The sequence below is a fragment of the Sapajus apella genome, unplaced genomic scaffold, assembly GCF_009761245.1.
Source record: "Sapajus apella isolate SASKATOON/1434 unplaced genomic scaffold, GSC_monkey_1.0 scaffold2, whole genome shotgun sequence".
Classification (NCBI taxonomy): Eukaryota; Metazoa; Chordata; class Mammalia; order Primates; family Cebidae; genus Sapajus; species Sapajus apella.
Window position 1 is genome coordinate 7,398,164 of NW_022436942.1, and position 15,336 is coordinate 7,413,499.

At 39.6% G+C, this 15,336-nt stretch overlaps 1 protein-coding gene across 1 annotated transcript in view; it reads left to right on the top strand.

The window, feature by feature from the left end:
- The first annotated feature begins 404 nt into the window (after window positions 1-404).
- LDHB (lactate dehydrogenase B) overlaps window positions 405-15,336 on the top strand; it is a 23,060-nt gene continuing 8,128 nt past the window's right edge. The window contains exons 1-4 of the mRNA XM_032287645.1: window positions 405-628; window positions 4,307-4,441; window positions 12,157-12,274; window positions 14,056-14,229. Coding sequence (XP_032143536.1) covers window positions 4,313-4,441; window positions 12,157-12,274; window positions 14,056-14,229 — 421 coding nt within the window. The 5' untranslated portion in view covers window positions 405-628; window positions 4,307-4,312. The remainder of the gene's footprint in view (window positions 629-4,306; window positions 4,442-12,156; window positions 12,275-14,055; window positions 14,230-15,336) is intronic.

Genomic DNA, 15,336 nt, shown 5'->3' on the forward strand with positions numbered 1-15,336 from the left:
AGGGAGCAAAGCCTGACCTTGAGACTAGGTGAATTTGTAGAGGAACTTCAGAAGACAGGGACCAGGCCTCACTGGTCTTGTCAGGCAACGAATAAGCAATCAGTGCGTGTTTGTTTAAACGGGTCAAAAAAAAATAGTTATTTTCATCAAATGAACTTTAAAACGGAGATGATCTAAATTCAGATGTATTAAGTCTTTTAAAGCTGAACTGAAATGCAACATAGAAATTTATTTCTGTTTGGACTACATGTAATCGAACAAGAACATTGAAGTCCAGAAGAGTCGGGGATGGGCAAGTTTTAGAAATAACGCGGAGAGCCTGTGAGATGTGAGACCAGCTGGGCGCGGAGGCCTCGGGAAGGTGACCTCCTCATCTGGCGGGCGGGGGAGGGAGCGCGCACACTGGAGCCCTTGTCCTTGAAGGGGATTGAGCGAGCCGAGGGGAGGGGTAGGCGGTGCTCGGGTTTCCAATCACAATGGAGAAACCCAAGAGGCTGCGGAGGTGCTGGGGCCCCGCCCCCGCCCCCTCCTCCCTCCTTGCGGATCCGGTGCGAGAGGAGACGCAGGCAGCTGACATTGTCTTCTGCGCACCACTGTTTCTGCGGTCTCCAGAGCCTTCTCTCTCCTGGTAGGTTTCTGCGCAGGACCCTGAATCCTGGCTCACAGACAAGCGGGGTGGGACGTGTGGGGGAGTAATTGTGCGGGAGACGTGGGAAGGACCAAGAAGCACATCTGTCCTCCGCGGCCTTTAGCTCAGAGCATCCGGCCTCGGGCCCTGACTCTGCGGCTTGGTTTAGGGCGCAGGGCGGGTCGTGCCCTGGCGGAGGGGAGCAGCTGCGGCCCAAGGGGGTTCTATCAGGGGAGAGAGAGACTTGTTTCATTTGCAGCTAAAACCGGGCCCTACTTGTCCTTGGTCGGTTCATGGCGGCCACATCACCCCCGCGGCCTGCTGGCGGGAGTCGGGACACGTGCCCGAGTAGCTGGGGGACGGGGAAGGAACCAGGTGGTCTATGAAGGCTGGACGGTCTTTACCTAGAATATTTGAGTATACTACCACGGTAATAGGGAAATGCCCCTGCGCTCGCTGGGATGAGGAGAAAGGCATTAGATGACCAGCACATTTGGCCCCGCGCTCATCTTTACCCGGCTCTCCCAGCCTTTCCAGGAACCACGCGCCAGTTCTTGCCTGGCTTCTTTTCTTGATGCTTAGGTGCTTCATTTACTTTACCAGCTTTGGGTGCTCCGAGTAAGGAAATCCTAGGCTGTCCCCACAGACCTGACTCGGGGAGATCTCTGGCTTCTGCCTGCCCTCGTGATCTGCTGTTCTTTGCTGCCTGTCCCCCGAGGGAGAGGTGGTTTCTGCGCGCCGCGAGCAGTGCTGGCTGCAGTGACGGCCTGGGGCCTGGGGGGAGGGGAGGAATTCAAAAGCAAAAGCTGAGTTTTTAAAAGATTACAATGAGAAAGATTCTGCAAACAGGATCTTTGCTCCTGAAATTAAGGTACTCGTTTCTCTTTTTTTTTTTTTTTTTTTTTTTTTTTGAGATCGAGTCTCTCTGTCGCCCAGGCTGGAGTTTAGTGGCGTGATCTCGGCTCGGCTCACTGCAACCTCCGCCTCCCGGGTTGAAGCGATTCTCCTGCCTTAGCCTCCCAAGTAGCTGGAACTACAGTGCACGCCACCACACCCAGCTAATTTTTGTAGTTTTAGTAGAGACGGGGTTTCGTCATGTTGGTCAGGCTGGTCTCGATCTCCTTACCTCGTGATCCACCCTCCTCTGCCTCCCAAAGTGCTGGGATTACTGGCGTGAGCCACCGCTCCCGACCGGCACTCATTTATTTCTAATGATTTATATCCACAGCAGTGAGGAGACATAAAGGACCAAGATTCAGATTTTTACTCTGTTTTTTGTTCTTGTTCCTTATTCTGCACTCTGATGTTGGCATAGGCCTGCATATCACGCAGACCATTTTCTTCTCATTTCTTAAAACTCCTTTTAAAGAAAAATTAAAGAAAAGCACTTTCTCCAGAAAAGTCTGACAGAAAATCCGGCCCCAGCCTTTAAATTGTACTGCCTGAAGTTTTCTGAATTAAAAGGTCAGAACAACGAATCTGTATTTATATAGCCACCATTTCTGGATTTTCATTTTCCACTGCTTCCTGGGCCTCCCTATATACCAAACTGATCTTAAACAAACCATCTAACAAAAATAAACTTAAGTGCGAAACAGCTATTCATGTGTGTCTTCGTTCAAGAAGAGCTGCAGCATTCTTCTGAGCCTGCTTAAAATGCAGGCCATGTTTTATTTCATTTTAAGGTCGTCTATTTGTAGAGACATTTGCACAACATTGCATCTTCTCTCTCTAGCATCCGCTAGGAAACTGTGTGATCTGTAAAGGGGAAAGAATCTACTTTTATCCTTAAGGTGGGGGAAAATTTTTTGGAGAAAGAGTAGCTATAAAATATAATAGTTGTTATACAGTTGTCTCCAAATTTAGATACTTTATTCCAACTCAGAGTTTGGCTAACTCTTACTTTACATATACAGTTAATAAACCAGATTTATTGCTTAGTCCGTTGCAGATTAGAATTAAAAACTACACGAGGCCGGGCGTGGTGGCTCAAGCCTGTAATCCCAGCACTTTGGGAGGCCGAGGCGGGTGGATCACGAGGTCAAGAGATCAAGACCATCCTGGTCAACATGGTGAAACCCCGTCTCTACCAAAAATACAAAAAATTAGCTGGGCATGGTGGTGCGTGCCTGTAGTCCCAGCTACTCAGGAGGCTGAGGCAGGAGAATTGCTTGAACCCAGGAGGCGGAGGTTGCGGTGAGCCGAGATAGCGCCATTGCACTCCAGCCTGGGTAACATGAGTGAAACTCCGTCTCAGAAAAAAAAAAAAAAACGAAAAAAAACTAGACGAAGCGTTGGCACAGTTTGAGACAGGTATGGTGGCCTCAGATGCGACAGTCTGACATGAAAAGTAAAAAGCAAATGAAAATAATGGACATTACAAAGGGTTATTATAATTATGAAGAAAATACTTGCCCTCTGCATTTTCAGTTCAAGAAGGCAGAGTGGTATACATTTAGTGTACTATAAATTGCCCTGCAATTGATGTTTATTTCAATAGATTTTGCTATTTTTTTCAGTTACCAAGAAAACACATCTGGTTATCTGATAACACAAATAACATTTGGTATTACTGTACAGATCATTCATTTTCCAACAGGTTTCTTTTTTTTTTTTTTTTTAATTTTTCTTTAACTTTTTGGGGGCTTTAGTTTGGATGGTTAGACAGAAACTGGTTCAGAGGCTGATATTCACCTAATGTGATCCGCTGAAAGGACAATGTATTAAATGTCTACCTACCTTCCAAGAAGCTTCTTGGGTGCCCTAAAAATAATTCAGGGTGATATTTTTGCAGACTTTCATAAAAAATATTCATTGCCATTTTATTGTCACTATGTATTAAGTATACATTCTGGCCGGGCGCGGTGGCTCACGCCTGTAATCCCAGCACTTTGGGAGGACGAGGCGGGTGGATCACGAAGTCAAGAGATCGAGACCATCCTGGTCAACATGGTGAAACCCCGTCTCTACTAAAAATACAAAAAATTAGCTGGGCATGGTGGCGCGTGCCTGTAATCCCAGCCACTCAGGAGGCTGAGGCAGGAGAATTGCCTGAACCCAGGAGGCTGAGGTTGCGGTGAGCCGAGATCGCGCCATTGCACTCCAGCCTGGGTAACAAGAGCGAAACTCCGACTCAAAGAAAAAAAAAAAAAAAAAGTATACATTCTATGTCCAGTACTCTGTAACACATTTTATGTCAGACAAAGTAGAAGAAACAGTCCCTATCTTCCAAGAATGAAAATAACCATTGGTAGTAGAAATGATGTTTATAATTGGCTGTTTATTCTTTTTATCCAAGCTTAAATATAAGTTAATACTAGACCCAAACTTAGTTTACGTAGTTACATGTACATTCTTTTCATAGGGGAAACAGAAACAAATTAGCTAATTTAAAGATATTCACAGTTTTTTTAACCAGAAATATTCACAACTTATTACATTTACACACATGGAATCATAGGCTGAAGAGAAGAATTCTCATGGGCTTCATTCATGAAAGTTTTTACCTTAACGAATTATTCCATTAAATGGGTTTTGTGGTTCTTTAAAATATATTCTGCTTTCTAGAATATCATTAGGCTGGTTTTAAGTTGTACTTGAATTGAAAATTGCAACAGTAACAGTTTAAGGATAATTTCTATTTGATACATGTGTAATGTTTTGATTCTTTCCTTGCAGTGCAAAATGGCAACTCTTAAGGAAAAACTCATTGCACCAGTTGCAGAAGAAGAGACAACAGTCCCAAACAATAAGATCACTGTAGTGGGTGTTGGACAAGTTGGTATGGCGTGTGCTATCAGCATTCTGGGAAAGGTACATTTCAAGAACACCATAGATGATAGAGAAGTTCAGCATGTGTACACAGTTTCTTAGGGCACCTTGGGATTTTATTATATCTTTCAAAGACTTTTTTCCTGAACAATTTAAAGTCCTAGATGTAATCACACTTCACTTTAAAATATCTAATCATGTATCTCCTAAAACGATTACATTCTCCCTATCTGACCATAATAGTTACTACACTTAGAGATTTTAACACTGATGCAATACTGTCATCCAATATACACTATTAACATTTAAAATTCTCCATGTTGTCAGAATCATGCCATTTATAACTATTTTCACCTCAGTTCCAGATAATGAATTTTATATACTTGTCATGTCTCTTCATTCTTCTCTGATGTGGAACGGTTACTCAAACTTTCTTTGTTTCTTGTGCCATTGACATTCTTGTAGCATCCAGGTGGGTTCTGTAGCATGTCCCTCAATTTGTCTGTCTGAGGTTTTCTTGTAATTTTAGCTCGGGTTGAATTTTTTGGGTGGGGTTAGGACTAGGTGATGTCATGTCCTTCTCTGTGCAGACCATCAGGAGGCACATGATGTTTAACTTGTCTCAGTACTGCTGAACTTAATCCCCTGGCTAAAGTGGTCACGGTAAGCCTTCTCTATGCAAAGATCCTTTTCCTTCCTTTAATTAATAAGTAATCTGTGCCGTGCATGGCTTTTTGAGGTTGTAGGAATATCCTATTATGCCCCTTAAACTTTTACCTAATGGTTTTATTTTGAAATGATTTCAGATTTACAGAAAATTTGTAAGAATAGTAAAAACATAAAACTTTCACAAATACTTCACCTATATTTACCAATTCTTAACATTTTGTTCTTTATGCTTTCTCACCATATGTACATATACATATATTTGTATGTGTGTTTATAGATAGATTTATAGATACAGAGATCTATAGAAATAGATACATATGTCCATGACATGTGTCTATATCTACCTATATATGGCTTTCTTCTGAACCATTGGAAAATAAATTGCAGATATTTGCCCTTTACTTCCAAGTCCTTTAGAGCAGCGGGTCCCCAACCTTTCTGGCACTAGGGACCAGTTTCCTGGGGGGCAATTTTTCCACAGATTTGGGGTGGGGGTATGGTTTGGGGATGAAATTGTTCCACTTCAGGTCATCCGGCATTAGCTAGATTCTCTAGATTCAGTACTGGTCCATGACCTGGGTGTTGGGGACCCCTGTTTTAGAGTACATTTCCTAAGAGTGGGACATATTCTGAGATAATCAGTGCAATTATCAACATCAGGAGATTTAACACTAATACCATACTGTTATCACCATCCACTTCTCAAGGCTCTATTTTTCCTGCGTACCTCTATAAGCTTTTTGCCTTACCTCCTATGTATCCCTTATAGTTCAAACCAAAGTTATACTTTCTTTAGTTCTCAAATACTTGAGGAAAGAAGCCCTTTCCTTATTATCTCACTGAACTGATTCCTTATTTCTTCTGATGGCTGCCTTAAATGTAGGAACAAGAACAAAAACGCTGCCTGCCTTCAGAACACACTGTCCCTTTGTGTCATATGTAAAGCCTGTCTGAATAACCCCTAACCAAGCACATTTCTGTTCTCAAAGTTTAAATTCTAAACCAGCAAACTGAAACTTTACTGAGAGACAGTTATCAAAAAAAATAAGCTAAAAAACATAGTACACACCAATGAAAGTTTTATCCTTTTGCATTTCCTTCTAGCTAGCTTCAGTTGACTAGGTAACTATCATTTAGGATAGCAGCTTCCTAGATTACAGGGAATTTAAATAACCACAATTTCGTGCACACTGTTCATACCAATAAAAACAAAAAGTATTTCAGCTTTGGAAAAAACCATCGAGTACCTGCCATATTCAAAGATAAAATGAAAATGCTTTCTCCTAAATAACCGTAGGAGATAGGAACTGTTTATATGCTTGGTGTTGGATGACATGGCTAATGCTCAAAGGGCCCGTCCACAGTCTCACACATGGAAGTGGAAGGGCTGTATGTTGAACTGCGCTCTGAATTTTTTGCCATAGTGACTTTACAATTTTCTTTTTATTCAATGCTAGCATTTAGAAAAATAAATGTATTAATTAAATACTAGCTAAAGATTTTTCTTTTGTTAATCTCAAAATCTGGACCTTTCAGGAAACTACATCTGAGCTACCATGATTCTATAAGAAGTACCTCTAGGATTGTTGTAATTGCAAATTTTAAATTCTCTTCAGTAAACAGTTTCATTGAGACTGTACCTAGAGTTAGGTAACACTTCGGCTCAGCTCGGGGGCTTTAGAGACTAGGCCCTGCTGCTAACAGATTTGGAATCTTCAGGTTCAGAGTGATTTCTGTTTTTCTTTTTTCTTTCTTTTTTTTTGAGACGAAATTTCCCTCTTACTGCCCAGGTGGGAGTGCAATAGTGTGATCTTGGCTCACTGCAACCTCTGCCTCCCAGGTTCAAGCAATTCTCCTGCCTCAGCCTCCTGAGTAAGTGGGATTATAGGCACCTGCCACCGCACCCAGCTAATTTTTTTGTATTTTTAGTAGAGGCGGGGTTTCACGATGTTGGCCAGGCTGGTCTTGAACTCAGTTGATCCGCCTGCCTTGGCCTCACAAAGTGCTGGGGTTACAGGTGTGAGCCACTGCGCCCAGCTGATTCCTGTTTTCAATCTACTGTTCCTCTTCCCTTTATCTTTAGCAAAATGGAGTACATTGCTTTAGAAATTATGTGGAGACTATATAATGAAGAATATTTTTGAAAACATAAATACAGGAAAGAATGATTGACTTGTTGAAAGATGACTTAACCAATTGAAAATGGCTAAATATTATTTTAATGGGTAGAAATAAAAGTGGTTCAAAATTGTGTTAATACACGGTAAAGATTAGAAATTCCACTAGCTCAATAGAGAAAGGAAAATAACTCTGTATGTGGGTGTTTGTATATTACTTCATTTATTCCTTTCTGGAAACTGTCAGAAGATACTGTCATCTATACCTTATTGTTGAAAAAAACAAAAGCAAAACACCTAAGATCATGCAGAGAGTACATGCCAGGTCTGGCCTTTTTGAGCTCATAGATGGTGTACTTTGCCCCCAGAAGTTAAATAAAAGTATAGCATCAGAGAAGTTGAGTAGGGACATGCGGTAGCTAGTCTTGCAAAGCCCCCTAAGGCTCCCTAGTACGGTGTCCCACCATATGAAAACTCGATTATTTTTGGCTTCTGCTTTTGCTTACTCTCTGCAGCCCATTGCTGACGTAATAAACCACAGGGAGCTTTCATAAAACTAGTGGCTCCCCTACTCAAAACTTTCCAGTCATTTTACAGTGCACGTATGCTACACACATACATAAAATCCTATGAGGCCTCACAGATCCCTCCCTGCGCATTTCTCAGAGCAAAGCAATGGAGCACCCAACTCCGGGGGCACCATGCGCACAGACGCAACAGACCTGCCAGTGCGACGTGGTGGTCCCATCTCTGACTTCGTCTCTTCTATTTACCTTCTGCCTCCCAAATACCAACCTCATTTTTGCTTAAACTCCTTTACTTGCATTTCCCTTCACTTGGAATGTCCTTCCCTAGGCCACAGGGTTGACCCCTTCTTATCATTCAGATCTTACTGCAAATGCATGCCTTTGCAGGCAGGTCCTTCCCTGCCTTCCCATATAAAATAAATTTCCTTCCTATAGTTTCAACATCTCACTGCCTTGTGCACTTCAGAGCACTTGTAACTTCAGAGATTAACCAGATTTTTTGTTTGTTTAATTCCTGTTTACTTCCTGATGCATTCTATCGCAGCAGAGACTTTATCATAAGTGTGTACCTGAGTAGTAGGTTGCCAGGCACTTCTATGATAAATAAATGATTATTTCCTGCTATTACTTATAAGGTGCACTCATATTTTGTCAAACTTTGGTCATAGCTTTTGATTTTTTTATATATTCTACTGCCAGACTTTACTTTTGCCCCATTATCCATCTCAGCCATCTAAAATGTAGAGCCTGAGCCATCTCAAGCTCTACATTTTAGCCACCAAGAGGAAGAGCTGAATGTCTAAGTCATCATGTTGTAAGGGTCATGAAGAACTTCCAGACAAGATTATCTTAGATCCTTAGCTTCTAAGTCTGTCTGTGGTTTGAGGTTTATCTTTGCTTCAGTAGCCTGTAGCCATGTTCTTGTAGTACGAGCACAGATAACAAAGCTCTTAGGAGGAGCAAGGTATGTACAGACAAATTGCAAAGTAGTTTTGCAGTGCAAGACTTGGCTTAAAAGTAAAACATAATTAAAATTTGGTATTTGTACAAGCCAGGTTTGGCATTTCAGCCAGAAACATGCTCAAATAGTATTTAATAATAATATAAAAGTAGCATTTCGGAGGGGAAGAAACACAAACTATTGAATAAATGGCACTTGTCCATTTAGTTAACAGTTTGAGAAAGGTTGTACCCTTTCCTCCCACAAATTTTACATATACTAAACACTTGGATATTATGCAAAAAAATGCAAATGTGTGTGTGTGTGTGTATATATATATATATATATATATATATACAGATGCATTTTTTTGAGAGAGAGATGGAGTCTCATTCTGTCATGCAGGCTGACTGGAGTGCGGTGGCACAATCTCTGCTTACTGCCAACCTCTGCCTCTCGGGTTCAAGTGATTCTCCTGCCTCAGCCTCCCAAGTAGCTGGTACTACAGGTGCATGCCACCACGCCCTGGTAATTTTTGTATTTTTAGTAGAGACAGGGTTTCATTATGTTGGTCAGGCTTGTCTTAAACTCCTGACATCAGATGATCCATCTGCCTCAGTCCCCCAAAATGCTGGAATTACAGGCATGAGCCACCTTGCCCAGCCAACACTTGGATATAAAAACCATCAAATACTAAGGCACTGGTGATAGTAATGTATTACTTAGGAGGAAGAAAAGGCGGAATATATGGCTGTGTCTGTTCCACACAAGACTTTAGATTAAAAGCCTTTTTTTTTTTTTTTAAGTCTGTCACAGGAGTAAAAATAAACATGTTTTTAAAAGCAGTTTTATTGTTATAGTAAGCCTTCAAAAATAGTATTTTGGTATATAACTGACCCTGATCCGCAAAAAGAATACTGCTTTTAAGTTAATCTAAATCTTGCTCTTTCAAACATTTTAAACATACTTACAGCTTAAGTGAATTATATATATGGTAAGTTCATTTTATAAAATATGTGAATACAGAGGGAGATTTATGTAAGCCAAACAGCAGCACCGGTACTTAGTCACACATCCTCTATTTGCACGTCTCTCCATTTGCGGGATAGTGCTGCAGATGCGGCTAAATTTGGTGTTTCAATTATTATTATTTAAGTATTGGATCTCTTCCTTCCTTATCAGCAGAGTATGCACTACTCAGGCAATTCTCTACACCCACTGAAACAGAGAGACAGGATCTGAGATCCTGTGACATCCTTTTCTACTTAAGCACTCAATTGTTTTGCCCTGTTGACTTCTGCAGCACACATGTGATGTTACTAAAATAAGAATGATATTCCCAGTGCTCAGTACCTTAATAGAACCATTACAGCTGTTATTAAGTTATATTGCATTAATTTAGGACTTAAAAAACACAAATGAGAATTTTGTGTGTTCTTATCAGAGGTTGCAAAGCAACAAAAGCAGCTTTAAAGGTGTCAAAACGGTTTAAGTAAAGATAGATAAAAATTAATGCCAGTATTTGATATAACTGGAAATGAAGAAATGTTTTCTATGTGATCCCCAACTCGCAGAACGGTCGTTTCAAAAATCTGTAAGTAATTTGGTTGCTCAGAACTAAGGACTCATTCAGCCATCAGGACGCTCTCAGTCTAAGAGAAACCCTCACAAGCAAGCCCACTGTAACTCACTTCATGAGACCAGCTAGCCACTTAGATTTTAGCAACAAACGACAGTGTTTATTCATTGTTGTACAGGGAGTGAGACCTGCTTTATCTAGCAAGCTAAGTAGGTCAGCTTTTCTTATTCGTTGTCTGCCAGCTCTCTGCTGCATCTCCCTCTGGTGGCCCCTGCCGCCTGAGCTACTCCACCTTCTTCACAGTGCTTCCTGAACTCCGGTTACTTCTGTGTCCCGTCCCGTCCCCCCACCCCCAATTAACACCCTACACCTTTCACCTGTGTAGCTGATCACACTACTGTTCTTAGAATAGGTTGACCCTTGAACAGTATGGGTAGGTTCACTTACAGGCAGATTTTTTTTAACCAAAAATGTATTGAAAAAATCGCATTCAGGGGATGCAAAACCCAAATATGTGGAGAGTCTTTCACATCCCGTGAATACTGTCATTTTGTATACTTGCTTAAACCCAGATTTTGGTACACTCAGTTGTTCTGGAACCAATCCCTTGAGTATTGTATATTGAGGAATGACTGTATTGGCATTTTTAACTGGGCCCCCGTATTGATATATTCTACTTAGCTGACATTTTTGCTACCAGCCATAAAAATAATAAAAGCAAGGATTCTGGTGATGTTTCAATTGGAGGGATAACCACTTTTTAAACAGTTTATAAATTATGACTTCCATAAGATAATGGAATTTCATAGCTGACAGCTTGTTTAGATGTGTCTAGACCAACACCTTTTTTTTTTCCCCTTTTTTTCTTCCACTTTTATGTAGAGATTCCAAGAATATTGAAAAAAAAAAAACATGATTCCAGGCCTGGGGTGGTGGCTCATGCCTATAATCCCAGCACTTTGAGAGGCTGAAACTGAGGTCAGGAGTTCAAGACCAGCCTGGGCAACATGGTGAAACCCCATCTCTACTAAAAATACAAAAATTAGCTGGGCATGGTGGTGCACACCTGTAATCCCAGCTACTCAGGAGGCTGAGGATGGAAAAATCACTTGAGCATGGGAGGCAGAGGTTGCAGTGAGCTAAGATTGCACCACTGCACTCCAGCCTGGGCAAGAGTGAGACTCTGTCTGTCTCTCTCTCTCTCTCTCTCTCTCTCTCCATATATATGTATATATATATATATATATATACGCATATGTATATATATATTTCAATCAAGATTAAATAGTATATTCATTAGATTTAATTTGGGATAGGGGACAGAGAATGACAACTGGAATAGAAAACAAAAGAAATATGAGACTGGGCAAGTCTCAGGCACACATTTGGAGTGATCACCTGTGAAAAAAATCTCCCAATCCTAGACTCTGTCCATAAAACTCTCCTTCCTTCCCCCATTAAGACATTTGAGTGGATCAGAGCCGACCCGAAGATTCTAAGCTTCAACTTGGGTTTCAAATCCTACCCTAAAGTAAACTCACACTCCTGGTGATTTAAGCCAAATCTACCCTCAGAAAACCTCTAAATTGGGGTGACCTCAAGGATGGACACATTGCCCAAGGTTGTTTCTGGGCCCGAGTGTATTTTTATTTTCACCATTCCCTCTTAATATGTAGACTTGTATTCACTGGGCCTACTCTTGAACTAAGCTGGTTTCATAATGAATCTTTTAGTCTATATGCTCTTAAAATATAGTTTGTATCACGTGAACTGAATCCTAGTTGAGTATCTTATTTCATGGTAAAATTCTTAAGATGTTTTGACCTTTGGTGCTTAGCCATGTAAAGATCTTTCTTTGGGTTAGATTTTGAGCCGAGGCATCCTAGAGTGGCTTAGGATTCTAATGCCTGTTTTTGCATTTACAGTCTCTGGCTGATGAACTTGCTCTTGTGGATGTTTTGGAAGATAAACTTAAAGGAGAAATGATGGATCTGCAGCACGGGAGCTTATTTCTTCAGACACCCAAAATTGTGGCAGATAAAGGTAATTTCACTTAATGCCCAAAGTGAACAAATGTTAATTTTTTTCATGTCCCCAAAAATACATTTAGAATGCATCTTACAGCATAATAGATGTATTTTTAAGTAGGAAAAGTTGAAGTTTTGGAACAGGTATTTCAATATTTCAATACCTGTTAATAAAATATTTATAATCTAGTTTAGTAAATTCAAATTATTTCCAATTGTTATGTAATTATAAACTGTTTTCCCCTTTTTCCTCATTTTATAAAAAGCTCTTATTTCTCTACTATATTCTACTTTTTATTTCTAATATATTTTATATTCATTTATTAATGGACAGCTACCTAAAATGAGTTTGCTAGCCATAAATGATCATTGATATGTCACTAAGAGGAAATAACAAATTGGATTTATAGCATTATTTGGTTTATCTTACCACCTTTCTTCTATAGGCCAATTTTCTTTCATCTATTTCTAGAAACCCACTTGATACTGCTACTATATACACATAGCAAATTGACATTCTCCCATTGGAAGTATCTGTAGAAAATGGTTATGTATTCCATACTCCACACTAGTTATCTTTGTCCTAAAACAGATGTATTCCCTAAAATGAAAGTTTGGATGCATTCTTTTCTTTAAAAATGTCCTGTCTTTTTATAAACCTTTGTCTACATTCTAAAACCTTTAGCACGGCCTGCACAGATCTCAATTTGGATACAACCTGCATTTCCTCATGCCTCACCATCCTCCTCTTCTCCCTCAGTCTCTGTTATAAAATTAGCCTTCCCATCCTGGTGAATCTGGTTTGGCAGTTTCTTCTTTTCTTCTGGGTCCAGTTAATCCTCAAGGTTAAACTGAAGTATCACTTCTATTAACCCTCTCCCACATTCCTTCTACACATTTTATATGTAACATTTTGGGCTATTGTGTTACAATGGCTTGTTTATATGTATCTGAGAACAGGCATGTTTTCGACCCCTAAAGTATTGGTAAAAGGTAATTTCAATGCCTTGAAAAAAACTAAATAATAGCTATTATTTATAAATTTGTGACATTCTGGGCACCATGTGAAATATTTTGCACGTATTATTTCATCTAACTTCATCTTTGCAACAACCTTATGAAATGTAGGGACTATAATTACCTCCATTTTATGGGAGAGGAACCAAAGTATTAGTAACCATCAAAAGGCACACTGTAATCCAGCTTAATTATGTGAATCATCCATAACTATTGAGTCAAATGATCACATCAAATTGCAGTATCTGTATATTTTTAAAAAGCACACACTTCCTTAAGAAAAAAATAAAATCTCCTGGAAAACTTGCAGTGATAAAAAGTAAATAAACTTCCTACAAACGTATTAGAAATCCAAGTTTTAGTTTCCAGACAAAACCAAACACTTGGTGCCTTTTGCCCTTCCTAAATTTAACTTTTTAAGATAAAAGTAACTTAAAATTGATTCAGTTTTGTTTTTTTTTCTTTTTTTTGGCTACCTATTGGATTCACTGTTTACACTTCATTTTATTCCCGATGGTTCATTGAATTCATAGCCAAAAACATTTTGGGGTCATCTTTATTTTCTGAGGCATTTTGATGTTTGGATTATTGCAGTGTAGTTCAAGGGAGAAGAAAGAAGCCACAGAAACATTAAACTTCAAACCCTTACAATACAGAAAACTTAATTCACATATCTGTCCTAGCATCTTATGTGTGGTTAGGCTTTTAGAGCATATCATATAGGATATGTTTTATTGAACAGCTGCATTTAAAGTACGGTTTTTGCCTCTCTTTTTAAAGATTATTCCGTGACCGCCAATTCTAAGATTGTAGTGGTAACTGCAGGAGTCCGTCAGCAAGAGGGGGAGAGTCGTCTCAATCTGGTGCAGAGAAACGTTAATGTCTTCAAATTCATTATTCCTCAGATCGTCAAGTACAGTCCTGATTGCATCATAATTGTGGTTTCCAACCCAGGTATTATTGTAATACTGTCAGTCTCTGTTCTGTTAAGTTCAGTGTTTTGGGGTGTTTGTTGTTGTTGTTTTGGACTAAAATCAGTCCCAGTATTCACTTATAGAAGCAATTTACATGTCTTCTTTTATTGGCCTTAGTGGTGTTTGCAAACACCAAATGTTTGAAAAATGTGAGAAGAGTTTTATGTAAAGCAATTTCATAACACCTTCCTTTCTTCCTTTCTTTCTCTTTCTTTTGCCTTCCTTCTCTCTTTTTTCTTTTCTCCCTTCCTCCCCCTTCCCTCCCTCTCTCCCCCTCCTTTCCTTCCTTCTTCCTTCTCTCTCTCTCTCTTTTTTTTTTTTTTAAAGAGATGGGTTTCACCGTGTTGGCCAGGCTGGTCTCGAACTCCTGTCCTCAGGTGATCCGCCCACCTCAGCCTCCCAAAGTGCTGGGATTACAGGCATGAGCCACCATGCCCAGCCCCTCTTTCTGTTTCTTCTTTTTCAAAAAAATAAATTTAAAAACATAATCAATTTTTTTTTAGAAAAAGCAATTTCGTGTTTTTGCTTCATCTGGCTTGGTTATAGGTTCCAAAGACTTTAAAAAAAAAAAATTTAAGGATTATCCTGGGATGCAGAATGAAACATTTGAATGTAGTTTCAATTTGTAAGAAACATTTTAACATATTTGACTTATTGCCTTCTGGAAAATCCCATTACAAAGAATTGAAACAGATCAACCTTAAAAAGCGGCATATAAGAAAGCCATTAAACAAGTCTGTTTTAAAGATAGAAATAGACTGTATTGATGGACAAATACATGCTAACACCAAATGCTCTGACTTAAAAATTGCTTTCCTGTCTAACTTACATCTACAGTGTGAACATTAAAGCTTCTGACTAGAAAGAATGCACTTTTTTAGCCTTAACAGCTAAAATGTGCTCCATTTGACACTGCTTTTGTCTGTAGTTGCCACCAAACTCACTGCATGTTGGTGAGCATAGCAGTTACATTGGTAAAATAGTAAATAAAATGGATTGATTATCTCTTACACTTCACATAGAGAAAGATTATGAATAAGAGCTAGGGGAATCCCCACAGCATCTTTTTTTTTTTTTTTTTTTTTTT